The 15,619-nt window shown below is 45.2% G+C and overlaps 1 protein-coding gene across 3 annotated transcripts in view; it reads left to right on the forward strand.

The window, feature by feature from the left end:
- The window catches only part of TBC1D1 (TBC1 domain family member 1), a 224,504-nt gene that overhangs the window by 115,792 nt on the left and 93,093 nt on the right, over positions 1-15,619 (forward strand). For all 3 annotated transcript variants that reach the window (XM_036263997.1, XM_036263982.1, XM_036263989.1), the window contains 3 exons: positions 2,720-2,811; positions 9,623-9,733; positions 14,557-14,685. In XM_036263997.1, coding sequence (XP_036119890.1) covers positions 2,720-2,811; positions 9,623-9,733; positions 14,557-14,685 — 332 coding nt within the window. The remainder of the gene's footprint in view (positions 1-2,719; positions 2,812-9,622; positions 9,734-14,556; positions 14,686-15,619) is intronic.

The following is a 15,619-nucleotide window of genomic DNA, read 5'->3' on the forward strand; positions in this document are numbered from 1 at the left end:
AAATTATTTTTGTTGCTACTTCATAACTGTAATTTTGCTACTGTTATGAATCGCCACTGGAAATATGTGTTTTCCGATGGTCTTAGGCGACCCCTGTGAAAGGGTCGTTCGACCCCCAAAGGGGTCACGACCCCCAGGTAGAGAACCGCTGGACTAAGCCAAGCCACTGGTCAGAGCTCCGCTTGCAGCCTTTCCGGCCATGGCAGAGTGACGGCAGGCTCACCAGCGAGGGGGCTGTGGGATTAGGGTTTGGGAATGCCCTTGATTCTGACTGCGTTTTTCTGGCCTCACTCTGCCCCGGGAAGCCTTTGGCACCCCGTGGGCGTGCACCACCTTGCTGCAGAAACCACCCAGGAGGCCCGGGAGGAGGGTGGGAGCCACGTGGCGGGTGTGCGGTGTGTGTAGATGGACTGGACCTGGCTGGGGCCGCCTCTGTTTGAGTTGGGGCAGGAAGGACCCGGTGAATCAAGGCATCCTGAAGACAAGACTCAAACTTGTCGAAGGGTCTCTGAGTCATACCTGCCGAGTATGAAGTCTTTACTGCATGGTTTCACCTAAGATCGTTAGAAGAGTGTAATTAGTCTCTTCTTAGCGCTTGAGGTTTCTCTCCATGTGTGAATGTCCATTAAACAATACAGAGTGTCCCAGCTAGGATGCTTGTACTGCGCCAGAGGTATCCTGGCCGGGAGCATGTTTAGGTAATGATTACGAGGGCTTATGTTACCATAAATTTAAACACTGTTTTGATTCAACGTTTAAGAACTTAGTAAAGTAAAATCAGCTGTTGGTCTCCCTGGCTTATGTGATCTGACGTCTTGCCAAGAGCACCCAAGTGTGCTCCGACAGAACCCATCAGCCCTTTCTGGACTCTTACCCAGCTGTGAAGCAGTTCACTTTGGTACTGGAGCCCTCCTGTGTCAGACGACCTAACGCTGGGTAAAAGGGAGGCAGTGAGGGTTTAAGAGTGACCTCTGGAGACAAACTCGGTCCCTTGCTTAGCCGATGACCTTGGACAAAATACTTTACTTCATTGTGGCTCGGTTTCCCCGCCTATACCTTGGATTACTAAAAATAGGGCCCACTTCAAGGATTATTTCGAGGATTAAATGAGATTTTGCCTGTAGTGTTGAGCAAAGTGGCACATCTGTCACTGAAGAAATGTTGGCCTTTGTTTTTATGGTGGCCTCTAGCCTTTTCCTGGGAAAACAGAAAAAGAAAAGTGGGAGGGAAGGAAGGACTTCCTGGGAGCTGAGATGGCTGCAGGGTGTGAGTCGGGGGCAGCACCCTCGCCACCACCTGTCAGGAGGGAGGAGCTCTGGGGAGGGCTTGGATGCTGGTGGGCTCCTGACCTTGGGCGGGTCACCTGGCTTCTGTAGACCTCAACAAACTCAGCTGTTAAACAGGCATGATGCCAAGTTCCTGTTCCAGTTTTGAGAGCTGTTCCCACCTGGCCAGCCTTTGCCATGTAGGTGCATCCACATGGCTCCCCGGCATCTGGAAGACCAGGCCAGGCCCCGCCCAGGGGCTTCTCTCAGGTGGAGGAGAGTGGCCGGTGGATGAGGAGAGGGCCGCCCTTGGAGTAGAAGTACAGGCATACCTTGGGGACACTACGGGTTCAGTCCAGAGCACCACAGCAAGGCAGATATTACAGTAAAAGCGAATCACGTGAATGTGTTTGGTTTCCCATGCATATAAAAATTGTTTACACTATATTGTGTCATAGCATTATGTCTAAAAAAACTGTACGTACTTTAGTTGAAAAGACTTTGTTGCTTAAAAATGCTAATCATTATGTGAGCCTTCAGCACGGTGTCGTCTTTCTGCTGGAGGTTGCCACAGACCTTCAGTTTGTACGAAACGTGGCGCCGTCAGAGTGCCGTGGAGCAGGGTGTGTCTGTGGCACACAGCGGCTTCCGCGCGGCGAGTGCTCGCGTCTGATCTCATCGTGTGGAACCCTTTACCTGACACCCACAGAAGGCAGGACAGGGGCTGAGCCATAGATGTGTGGACAAAGAACTTTCTGAACTATCAGACACTACTAGGCATTAAAACTATGACTTCATTTTTATAACTGTTTCTCAGAATCCTCTGTAACGATCGTTACATTGTCTTAAGATTATCAACAAGCAAGTGGTGGCAAAGGACAGCTGTTGGCCACGTGGTGCAGTTTCACAGGAAAGAGTCTAACATGCAAGAGGAAATGTTGGTCAGTTTTCGAAGGGAGTAGTAGTTGTCTCTCCTGAAGAAAACTGACTGAGTTCGTATGTAAATACTCATGAGAATTTATCATTTCCTGAGAACAGTATTCTGACTGTCTGAGGTGTTTTAACATGGAGCAGTGGCCAGAAAGTAGTTTGAACCACACAGCCCGGAGGGAGAGTCCAGGGGGGCGGTTTTTGGAAAGTATGGAAGCTCTCTGGTCTCAGTTTCTTTAACTGTAAAGTGGGGATAATCCAGTCCTCTTCCCCAGACTGTTCCGAGTATGAAGCAATCACTGCAGGCCTGGCGTGCAGGATGGTGCCTGGAACATTGAACTGAAACGTGCTAGTTGTTGTCACTGTCATCATCGACTTGATTGGTCAGGATTTCCGTAAAATCTCGAAGCCTGAAGTGGGTGGGTAAGAAGGTGAAGGAAGTGAGTGGAGGAGTGTTCACTCTGCCTCGTAACTTTTATATATGTTTTCAGTGCGCGCTCTCTCTCTCTTTTCTCTCTTAATAGGATTGAATTCTTCTAAAACCAAACTAGAACTCCAGAAGCACCTGACAACGTTAACCAATCAGGAGCAAGCAATGATTTTCGAGGAGGTGCAGGTACAGTACCGGTTTTTATTTTCCATATGGAAAGAAAAGGCAGCAACTGACCTGTGAAGTGTTATTTACAAAAAAAATAGGAAACCAGAGCTGGCACGGCCCCAAGGAGGTGGCCTTGAGTTCCTCTTAGTTTAAGCTTGATCAGCCCCACGGAGGGGCCAGGTCAGAATGGCAGATTCATATCAAGTCTCGGTTTTCGTGTGAAAACAGCAACACCAGGGGAGCACTCCCTTAAAACGAATCTTTTAGAATGAGAGAAATTGTCAAGTGGGACAGAGCCCTGGGCTTGAGTCCCTGAGCACTAGTCTGCTCCACGGGAACCTCTGCCAGTCCCTCTGGGGCCGCAGTTTGGCCCCAAGTGTGGGAGTTGAAGGAGACGATGTTTTGTATAAGAGATCAAACATTAATTGATCCTCCTGTCATATTTTCGTTTTAAAAATAAGTGTAGATGATGCTGTCTACTTAGAACGGTATAATCTATCAAACCTGAACAAAATTCACAAAACAAAAACCAAGCTCATGAGCTTTGTGCATTAAACCTGGAAACGCGCTCTCGTCCTTGCATTTCGACGCCACGCATCTCGCGGAAACCACGCCGCGTGGGCTGGCAGCCTGTGGTCTGTTCGTTATGAATCTGTAATGAGCGCGTCAAAAATTTCTGTCTGATGTAGCCCAGGGCATTTTCTATGGCTTTCTGTACTTTTCTAGGGAGTTAAGCACATCAAAACAAAGAATAAATATCTCTTTTTTGGGGTGATGGGGCAGCAGGGGTCCTGCAAATGAGAGTCATTAAACCACACAAGAAGACTCGAAGCTCCCCCTGCTCATTCAGGGAAAAACCGAACAGTCAGAGCCTATGATCTGTTTTCTGTTTGTGTGAAAAATTAAAGAATTGTCTTTCTTTTAATCACATGTTGAAGTTCTCTTAATCCCCTGCTGTCCTACTGCAGTAGGACGGGCCTATGCTAGTCGAAGGAAAGCATAGGAAGATTTTTAAAAATTTTATTGATAGCTTAGGATGTAATTTCCCTGATTTTTAATTGGCTTTAAATTTTCTTTTTCTTTTTTTTTCCTTCTGAAATCGACTTGCGACATACCACTTGTTCTTTCTTGAAGAATCTTTAGAGCTCTAAGTACACAGTATACTCAGACAGACTTAATGTGCTTTGTACATGGAGTTCATAAATGGGTAAATGGATGGTAATTCGCTTCTGATTATTAATGCATTTACATCGTCACTTTGCGGAGCATCTTTCTAAGCCAGCATAGAAGAGGCGTATTCCTCCCCTGATGTGAATTGTTTTGTTTTGTTTTGTTTTTATAGACAGCACTGTGTTGCTTTCCCTAAAACAGTGTGATGAATCAGGATAGGAAATCCACAAAATATTTTTCTGCAGCAATGAGAAGTATCTGAGGGATGTAATCCTGAGATTTCTTTGACCTGTACAAGTTTTGAGACACAGAGTACATCATGGCAAAGAGACTTTAGAGAAAAGCGGTGACACAGTTTTACTTTAGACAAGTGCATTCAGTTAATGTCCCAGCTCCCTGTGTATTGTCCTAGAAGACTCTGTGATTTTTTTATCAGTATAAAAATCCAGGGAAAGTACTGGGTTAGAAAAGCCAGCTCGGACTTTGTCCTGTCACAAGTGCAGCTTTGCCTTGAATGATACGAATTTGACATGATCTCTTCCTCTGATGGCTTATTGATCATCTTGTTGAATTATTTCCTCAATGACCATTCATGGCTTTTGTGAAACATAAACCAAGTCAACTGGTTCTCCTTTAGGTAGCAGTGCATGCTACTGTGTTTGAAAATCATACATTTCTAAAAGATCATAAAGGAAAAGGTGGCTTTGCAGTGTCATGAGTTCCCTTACAAGCAGAAAGGCTAATAGTTTCCTTTATACAGTCTTTCTTGCAGGGTAGTTTGTTTCTGAAGAACTCGATAATGGCACACTTTCACAAAAAATGTGATTATTATTGAAATTAATGGTGCGTGATTACCTAAATAGTTATTAAAGCATACGTAATCATGTTTTTGTAAATAAATGTTTCATGCAAAATAAGATGCAACCCAAACAGAACTGCAAGGAAACAGAAATGAGTGGCAATCGTGCAGATGACGCTGGAGGTGATCCCGCTGCACACACCTGACTTTGAGCACTCCAAGAGGAGAACTTGTGCCAGCTGGGCATCTGAGCCCATTAACCCTCCTCTTTCTAGGAGGACTCATGATGACACTGCAAAGCCACTTTTTTTTTTCTGTTTATATTGATTTTTGTTTTAAAGAGAGAGGAAGGGAAAGAAAGATAGAAACATCGATCAGCTGCCTCCTGCATGCCCCCCACCTGGGATTGAGCCCACAGCCCAGGCATGTGCCCTGACTGGAATCGAACTGGGACCATGAGATGATACTCAGTCCACTAAGCCACACCAGCCAGGCAACAAAGCCACATTTTTATGATCTGTTTGAAACGTGTGCATTTCAAACCCATCCAACTGGGCCGATGGGATGACTCCTGGGTCCTGCTGCCGCCTCCGGCCGCTGCACAGCTGGCTGAGTGCCGAGTCCACGCGGGTCCTCTTCCGTGCAAGACACTGTCTGGGCGACGTAGGGCTAGTGAAGATAATGTCTCAGAGTCTATTTCTCTTCCTCTGAGTGAGTGCATTTCAGGGAATGACTTCTCCACTCACACTGGGTAGATAAACCAAGTAGATTTACATTCAATAGGTGTCAAAAATGGGTTAAATAACATGACTTTTCACCAGTTAAAGATTAATGGTTAGAGGAGCTATTTTTCAGGGTGAAAAGAATATATCTGCTTTGTTGGACTTTCTGTGGTTTTAAAATGATTTCGTATAGGATTTTATTGTAATTCATTAAAACATGTCAGAGTGTCGTGTCCGGGGGGGCTGCCACTTCCAGTCGTTCCCTCCGCAGACCACAGGCGTCCTCGGGGTTCTGTATTCATCAGTCGGCCTTGGAAGTTTGTTGTTAATTGCTTTTACAACCAATTTATAGGCCCCTCGCAGAGATAAGGTTAAGACACATGCAGCAAAATTGACTTTGTTACTCAACAGGCAAAGAACTGTTTTGTTATTGTTCTTTTCCCAAAAATTGCAGTATTATAGAACCACAGGAAAGCGCACGGATTAATGGTGTGTAATTCTGTGAATTTTTTTAATCCTCACCCGAGGATATTTTTTCATTTATTTTCAGACAGAGTGGGAGGGGGAGAGAGAGGGAGAGAGAAACATTGATGTGGGAGAGACACAGCGATTGGTTGCCTCCCATACAACCCCAACCAGGGCCGGAGGCCCAACTGCAACCGAGGTACGTGCCCTTGACCAGAATTGAACCCACGACTCTTGGTCTGCAGGCAGACGCTGTAACCACGGAACCAAACTGGCCAGAGCTGGTTCAGTGGATTTTTTACGAGGCGAATGTACCTGTGCGCCTGCTCCAAGATGAAGAGCTAGAGCATGTCCAGCCCCTCAGATCCCCTTGGTACTGCCCCAGGTAGCCACCATCCTGACTCCTGACGCCACAGATTAATTTTGAACAAGCAAGTTAATTTTTGACTGCAAAATGTTGTTGTCCAGTTCCCCGTTATACTCTTCAGACTTGTCTCTCTGAGCAGGGAACATCTACAAAAGGAAATCACCTTTAGAAACAATGATTTGCTGCTAGGGAGGATGGTGAAGCCCCAGGGGAGGCAGGGGGAGACCACAGCTTGCTCATCATTTTAACTCAGTGGAATGGGAGCCCCAAGTCGTGTTATTTTACGGAAGGATTCATTCTTGACCTCGTATGACACCATGAAAACATCTCCTCTGCTGACTTCCTCTGTGCTGTTTGACAGGCCCCGTGATGTGGTCTCTGGTGCTGGGCTTCACTTGTTAATGTGCAGCGACTGTGCTCAGCTCTACTCTCATTTTCTGCCCATTCGAATAATTTCTTTCCTGTATATTTTGAGGAATAGAAAGTGTATTAATAATGCTCTTTATTACTGCACTCTTAGCCTTTTCTGATATTTTGAATAAACGATCATGACAAATTTCTTCAAGAAAAAGACATATTTTCTCATGGGAGTAGCCAAAAGTTTGAATTAAAAGATACAAGAGGAAAAAGTGTGGGTCAGCCCTCATGTGCCTGCACCTGCTGAGGGGCTTCTTGTAATTCTTTCCTACTGTGTTTTTCTGGACTTTAAGAAAAATAAAATATACTTTATTCTTTAGAGTGGTTTTAGTTTTACAGTAAATTGGGTGCAAAGTACAGAGTGTTCCCATATAAACTCCCACCTCTGTACCTCCCACTCCAGCCAGCTTCCCCGGTTAATAACATGTTGGTACATTTGTTACCATTGATGATACGTTGTTGTTATTAACTGAAGTCCATAGCTTACCTTAGGGTGGGTTTGATAGTTGTATAATGACATGTATCCACCATTATGGTATCATCCAGAATTGTTTCACTGTGCTCTGCCTGTCCCCACCTCCCCCCACTCCTCCAAACCCCAAGCAACCACTGACCTTTATACTATCTCTGGTTTTGCCTTTTCCACATTGTCGTATAGTTGGAAACATACAGAATATAGTCTTTTCAGATTGGCTTCTTTCACTTAACAATATGCATTTAGGGTTCCTCTAGGTCTTTTCATGGCTTGATAGCTCTATTCTCTTTAGTGCTGAATGATATGTTGTCTGGATGTAACAGTTTATTCATTCACCTACTGAAGGACATCTGGGTTGCTTATAACTTTTGGATCTTATAAACAAAGCTGCTGTAAACATTTATGTGCAGGTTTTTGTGTGGACATAAATTTTCAGCTCATTTGGGAAAATACTAAGCAGTGCAATTGCTGGATCTTACGACAAGAGTATGTTTAGTTTTGTGAAAAACCGCCAGCAGTCTCCGAAAGTGGCTGTACCATTTCCATTCCCACCAGCAACAGTTTCTATAGCTTCCTGAGCTCTTAAACTCACAGATCTCCGTTACCTTCCTAGGCTCAGCAGAGTTAAGTTGAGATTGTGGTACTTGACCAGCAGTTTGCTTTATTGAAGATCCGATGGGACCTTTCTCTGCAGAAATCCACTTGTTGAATAAAACATGTCCAGTTTTATAACATCAAAGTCCATGGCTTAGAATCCAGGTTGAGAGCATCTGTTCTAGCCTCTAAAATATTTAATCCCTAAATCTGAAATTTGGCCCTGACGGGGTGGCTTGGTTGAGCATCATCCCGTGCACCGAAGGTCTCGGCTCCAGTCCCCAGTCAGAGCTCGTGCAGGTGGCAACCGATCGATGTGTCTCTCTCACATTGGTGTCTCTCCCTCTCCCCCAACCTCTAAAATCAATTTTTAAAAATCTGAAATTTGAAAGAATAGCATGTCCTCAATAAAACAACCGCTTCTAATTATTCATTATCTTTTCCCTGAGTAACAGGAACAACTTTTTTTTAAAAAATACGTTTTTTATTTTCATTTTTTAGAGAAAGGAAGGGAGAGGGAGATAGAAACATCAAACATCTTTGTGAGAGAAACATCGGTCCGCTGTCTCCTGCAGGCCCCCTACTGGGGATCAAACCTGCAACCCGGGCAGGAGTTGCCCTGACCAGGAATTGAACCAGCGACCTCTTGGTGTACAGGTCGATGCTCAACACTGAACCACACCGGCCTGGCAACAACTTATTTTTTAAAATGACCTTTTTCTTTAAGAGGCAGAATGTCAGAAGGCCTGGGTTAGTGCTGCCTTTGCTTCCAAAGCCTGTGACATGAGGGTAAAATCGTTGTTCCGGTGATAGCTGGGGGAGGAGGTTGCCAACAGCGTCATGGTCCCAGACGCAGATGCTTGTGTAGTTAACCCAACTTTGTTTGAAAGGGCAGGCTAGAAGTTTGGGGTAGCGAGCGAGGTCCAGGAGCAGGGCAGTGGATACTTGTCCGTCTAAAAAGGACATATTTCCAATGTTCTAGACTAGAAGTTTTGTGTATCTCCAGAGTAATTAAATTTTGTTCTCTTCATATTCTTAGAAAAGAAACCATTAAATTAGACGGTCTTCTGAAAATGAACTCTGACTGATCATTTTAAATCCAAAGGATAGGGGAGTTGGAGGAGACCTCGGAGCTTGTGTTGTGTACCAGCTTCGCTTGGACACGCGAGGAAGCTAAGATCGAGTGACGCCTTCGGCCACACGTCTAGGCAGCACCTGGGACCTCCACGTCCTCATTTCTGCTCCCGTGAATATACAAGACGTGGACAGAAATTTTAAATAGAAAGAAAACGAATTGAGTCTGTGCCATGAAATTTGTGTGCAAGTGACGTGGCGGGGCTCCCAGAAGGAGCTGCGTGACGAGCACTTTTGACGTGTGGAGACATGACCCTGAGCCCAGTTCCTCCCTCCCCCCCCACCCCCCCCCCACCATGGAGCTTATCAACATGTAGCCACCATGGCTCTTGACCTCTGGGTGTTTACACAGATTTTGTTCTTTTCTGTTTTCAAGACTGTTTATTTATTAAATATTTCGACTATGCCTCTATCTGATGTGAAGTATTTATTTTAGGTATAAGAACGTCAGAGGTCAAAGCTAAATCTGGCCCACTGGCGAGCTCTGCTGTGTGTTTCCTTTGAAAAGTTATCTCCACTTTTGGGATCAGTGGTGCCTCCTAGTGAGGTGATCGGGTAAAAACACTAGATAATGGATGGATGGCCCCTGTTCGCATTTCCAAAGGGATGTGGTTTAGCAGTTTTGTTGACAATGAAAAATAAATGGAACATCTTCTTCTTCTTCTTCTTCTTTTTTTTAAATAAAGAAATTGAGACCAAGAAATGAGCAGCGAGAGAATGAATTGGTTATTTCTTTCCTGAGATGTTTGTATGAAGAGAAGCAAAAGGTCCACATCCACATTGGGGAGATAAAGCAGGTAAGGCATGTTTTTCTCTTCTTATATTTTTACAGGACAATGTGTAAAAGAGAGTCTTGAGGACTCTATGAAGCTCTGAAACCTGTTTTCATCCTCGTATTTTATTTTCATTTGTTACACATCTAAGGAAGATTTGGGGATATTCAGACTGTGCTGGAGAAGGTGCGAAGTTCTGCGTTGTCACGGGTGGAGAAGTCGGTCTCACAGGAGGCCTGTGCTGGGCATCCAGAGTGAAGGTTCCGAGTAAACACTGCCCGTCTCTGTCCCCTCCCCCATTCTCCCTGGTAAAGTGGGAATGACGTTCTGTAGCCACCTTCTGAACTGCATAAAGTGCCTGCAGGTTCTTTGTGACATAAAGACTGTGGTTGTGAGCCAGCCCTGCTGAAGGGTCAGGAGGTTGGAGAACCCGGTTACGTGCTATCCAGACACGGGGCTTCCATGCCCAGTTCACACGAAGGAGGCGCCCAGTCTGCCTGCCTCCTGCTGCCGGCCACGGGCCTGGTCGGCTCTGCCGTGTGAGGAGTGTGTGGCAGGAGCTGGGCTGCCTGCAGGTCTGTGTCTCTGAGGAGCTTCTCGTTTGGGATTCAGTCCGCACAGTGCCACGGGCCATTCTTCTGTGACTTTTGGACTCTGTGTCAGTCAGTTCATAATAACCAGTATAACTTCAAAACATGCATTTTATATTTGTTTAAATTACCTGTAGGGCAGTAACTCTAGAGAAAAATCAGTGAAGGATGGTTAAAAAATATTGAACTTTCCAAAAGTTCTAAAGGTGCTTTAATGACCTGTCGTGTGCCCTGGCCCCATAAACAGCCTCTGCTTTTCGGGTAACCTCGCCATGATGCAGTTTCACTGGTAGGCACACGTAGCGACCCTCCCCACTGAGATTCTACCTCCCCGTCCGCTTCGGTAATCCCGTGCCTTCCCTGAACTCTCAGCGCTCACGGACAGTGTCCGGCAGTGTGTTAGTCTCACCGGCCAACGACAGGCTCCCTCAGCAGTGGTGGCAACGCGGGTACCTTGCCTGCGTTTGGGACCTCTGGTCTTTGTGGTTGGCGTTGCTCCCTTCCCGGCCTGCCCCTCTCAGCCGGAGGGGGAGTTCTGTGCTGCTCCGTCCACGTCTGGATGGGCCGCCCGTCGAAGTTTTCAGTTAATTCTCTAGTTCCCTCTCAACCTACGTTCCTATTTCCATTGCTTCCCCCTCCCCTATTTTTTGCCACTGATAGTTTTTCCTTGTTCTGATTTTCCCCCTAACTTGTTCCAACAGGAAATTGATCATTTTGAAATGGTTTGTAGCTGCTAGAGGGTAATAAAGCACTTAGAGTGGATGGAAAGTTTTGACCTAAGTGCCAACTCATTTTTCTGGAATAGAGTCGTATGTTTATGATTTGGGCATAGATGAGTCCAGTGGAGAAACATGTTTAATGTTTTTTCCCGTGTGAAAACGTCTGATAACTGAAAAGAGACCAAGTCTCACTGCACGGAGCTGGTGCCTGGGCCGTACTTTCTCTCGAAGTTTCCGAACATTCTGTCACCCGGGAGGCTCTCGTCTCGCCTGTAAAGAAGAGGCCCGGATCCCCAGATGTGGTCCCCGGCATCATCGTCGAAGGAGAAACTGCTGGGTGTTTATTTTAAAATAAACAAGGCATAGGTTATTTTCTAAATGCAAATTACGTTCTAACCATGCATTATTTTCTAAATGCGAATTATTTTCCAATTATATTTGAATTGTGATGATAGACATAGAAAACATCTCATTAGATGGGCGAGGAGAGGAAGCATTGCGTGCATGGAAATTCTTACGGCTGGGTATAAAGAGAGAAAAATGCAAGTGCAGATTGTCTTCTGTCTATGTAGGATCTTCTACATACTACTAGACTCTTAGCCAATATTTTCTTCACGTATCCAAACAACCCATTCTAAATACTTATGTTTCGTGAAAACATTTTTTACGAGTCTGATAATAACCTACCCAAGGCCACAGCTTCTTAACTTTGTGGGTGAACGGGTATTGGGTCAAAGACATGCCCGCCAGGGCCCCGTGTGGCTAGTTCCCTTTGCTCGGAGGGCTGCTGTGGGTCAGGACAGGCTCTTGTTCTTGGTAAATGATTGCACAGGACCAGTTGCAGCTAGTAAGGCACCTGCCGTTGTGCGTGATGCTCACCAGGCACTTAGAATTTGTTGAGTGCGTCGGGAACTAAGGCGTACGTTTCTCATGGGGCTGCCTGGTGGTCGTTGCTCATGCATTCACTCCTCAGCAAGCAAGTGCGACTTGTCCAGAGTATGCTCGTGTACTCAGTGGAAGCACCGTGATAGGTGGTAGCCCCTGGTCTTGAAGTGCTGAGCTAAGTCATCTTCTAAATGCATGTGCTAATTCTCGTGCAAGGAGATCTCTGGATGCCCAGACAAAGCCAAATGTAGCCCTTACCAGAACTGTTTCTCTTCTATGCCTTGAGAAATGTACAACATTCATTGGTGAATCAGGATTTCATTCTGTCAAAGGAGAGGTAAGGTCTTTGACCAGCACACAACTGAATAAAGTTTAAAAGTTTAATTGCAACAGGAATCAGGGGAAGACAAATTAAGAGATCACCTGTACCCATGAAATTGGTAGAAATTTAAAAATCTGACAGTACCAGGTCCAGGCGAACTCTCATATGCTGATCCTGGGAATATGAATTGGTACCATTTAGGGGAGAGAAATTTGACAGCATCTGGTAGAGCTGAAGGTGCGTAGACCCAGTGACCCAGCAAGGGCATTCCTAACTACCTTGTAAAAACGTTCACGTGTGTGATAAGGAGCTACGTACGGGAGAGGATACTGCAGTCTGCTTTGTAAAAGCAAAAAAGGGAATGAATCAGTGTTTGACAACAGCAATATGAACACACTTTTATGATTATACATTCTGATTGACGTGCGTGGATCAGCACCTTTGTCAACATGGATAAATCTCAAAAACAATATTGAAAGAAAAATGCTAACTACAGAAGGGTTTACAGAATGATGCATTCATTTAATGTTTTGCCCTGGCTGGTTTGGTTCAGTGGTTAGAGCGTTAGCCCATGGTCCAGAGACCTGGGTTCGGTTTCCACTAAGGGCACGTACCTCGGTTGTAGTTTGTCCCCAGCTCCGGTTGGGGTCGTGTGGGTGGCGGCCAGTCGATGTGTCTCTCTCACATCAATGTTTCTCTCTCTCTTCCTCTCGCTCTATCTGAAGATGAATGCAGAAATGTCCTTGGGTGAGGCTAAAAAAATAAAGTTTCAACTGTACGTAAACTAACATACATGTGTTATGGATACATACATATGTCAGAGTATAAAAATGTGGGTTGATATGATAAATACCAAATTCAGAAGAGGAGTTATTTCTGCAGAGAGAGAAAGGAGAGCAGTTCAACTATGTCTGTTATGTTTTTCTATTAAAAGTAGGAAACAGAATAGCTAGTAATGATACTTATTGAGAGTAAGGTGTGTTTTAAATGCTTTACTGTATAGTAACATATTTAATCTCATAACTGCTCTGTGAGGAAAGTTTGTTGGGCACCCTGAGTCTGCAGGTAGAGGAACTGCCAAGGGTGTCAGGTAATAATAACCTGCCCAAGGCCACGTAGCTGCGGAAAACAAAGAAGCGTGTCCCCTGGGCATTGACTTCAGAGCCCATGCCCCTGACTGTTCTCAACACCCTCCAGTGTTAACTTGGCCAAAGGGGCGTCAGAGTTGTGTATCAGGTAAGAATACCTAGAAGTAGGGAGCGATTTACGCATTTTGTAGGTTGTGTTTTTTTAAAAAATATGCCTCTTTGTTAATAAGTAACATTAAACTTCATTTAGTGGTTGGCAAACAAACTCGGTGATGTTGTCAGTTTCGTATTGTGGTCAGTGAAGGCAGAGAAGCCTGGTGGCGGAGGAGTGACGGAAACAGCGGGCGGGACAAGACAGCGCCCTGGAGAAAGCAGTGAAGAGATTAGCAGAGGCAAAGGGAAGGGATTCTTCAGCTGGTGCTTTCCTGCCTTTACTTGTTTTAATCTCACATCACAGCTTTACGATTAGATCTTGAGGTTGGGCTCAGTTCACAGAAGAGGAAACCGCAGCCCAGAGAAAGTAAGTAACGTGCACAAGACCAGTTAGTGAATGACGGATCGCCGATGCGACTGCAGAGCACAGGCTCTTAACTGCTTCTGCTGATTGGCGTGCAAGCACATTTCTTTCTTTCTTTTTTTTTTTTTTGTACGTGCCCCCAGCGGGAACCGAACCCGGGACTCTCTGGTCTGCAGGCCGACGCTCCAATCGCTGAGCCAAACCGGCCAGGGCCAAACACCATTTCTTTATTTCATTTGAGGCAAAACTATTTCCTTGACTTGCAGCCCTGTCACTGAGGAGCAGGTGAGATGATAGAATAATGGTCTGGGGTCAAAAAGATGCATCCAAGAGATTTTTTATCCCTTTAAAAAGGAAAAAATAGCTCCCGAAGGTTCGGTGAGATCACAGAGTACCTGTGTTCCTCCGGGACCCTTTCCCTGTCACTCTGCTCCTGTCTTCCTCTCTCTCTGTTTTCTTCACTCTCTTTCCCCCTCCTCTTTCCCGTCGTCTTCTCTCCCACCCCACTAGCTCTCCTCTCTCCCTCGCTCCTTACTCCTCCGCATCCACGCAGGGGCTCTGAACCCCTCCCTCCAGCTGCACCCACCGGAGCTGCAGTGTCTGTTCTGTGCCAGCCCAGGAGCTGATATTTGGAGCTTTCCTTACAGGGAATAATCAAGAACCCACATGGAAAAAAAGAAAAGAAAGGAAGTTGTAAGTGACACAACGTTTTATTTCATTTTTTAGACAACCCAGATTGCAGCAGAGACTCTTGGAAGTGAATTACCATCTACTGCCACTCGATTTAAGCTTGATATGCTGAAAAACAAAGCGAAGAGATCTTTAACAGAGTCTCTGGAAAGTATTTTGTCCCGGGTAAGTAGCATACTTTTTCCTAATTTAAGTTAAATCACCTTTTAAATGAGTATAAGATTCGACTCATTGCTGTTATTCTATCAGTGCTCATCATAAAGCATAGAAGGTGAAATCTCTTTTAACGTCTTCTCAATCTTGCAACAATGTTATCTACACATTAAATTCAGTTCTTAACTTGGCCCGGATTAAACTCATTTTTTGTATTATGTTATATATAATCCCGTGGAAGGTTTTGTCTCTCTCCAGAATGTGATTCGTTGGCTAGTTCCTATAAGGGCACAGATTAGATGTACCCAGTGTGGGTTCCATTCCTTGTGCCACTAGGTACAACGTAAATATCCAGTTACTCTCAGCTGCTCTTGTTTTGTGCCTGGAACTCTCTGTAGCAGGGTCAGAAAACTACAGCCATCAGGCCAAACACCACCCACCTCCTGTTTTTGTAAATGAAGGTTTACTGAAGCACAGCCACATCCATTCATTCGCCGGTTGTCCGAGGCTGCTTTTGTGCAGAGTTGAGTAGTTGCCATGGACACCACATGCTCTACCCCCCCCCCCCCAAAAGCTCAAGAGATTTGTTTTCTAGCCCTTTACAGAAAAGTTTGTGGGCTGCAACTCGGTAGGAATGGAAAGCATACACAGGCACCGATCTGGGAGTTCTGTAAGAAGTTAAAGAACGAGTGTGAAAACCCTTGATGGCACTTTTCAGAAATCCAAGTTTGATAACCTTGCTGGAGCTTACAACATTTTATAGTTCTTTGTTGGTTTCCTGACACACTCCATTTAAAAAGCATGTTGTGTTTTTTTAGTTAAAGTGCATTTTGTTTGAAGATGTTTCTGAGAATTTTGCAGCATCCTTAGAGATAATTAAAAACAGTCCATTTACAAAGCGGGGGCTGGGGGTGAGGGGTGGCTGTCTGAGAGACCCATGTGGACA

This window comes from Molossus molossus, unplaced genomic scaffold (genome assembly GCF_014108415.1).
Source record: "Molossus molossus isolate mMolMol1 unplaced genomic scaffold, mMolMol1.p scaffold_m16_p_1, whole genome shotgun sequence".
Taxonomy (NCBI): Eukaryota; Metazoa; Chordata; class Mammalia; order Chiroptera; family Molossidae; genus Molossus; species Molossus molossus.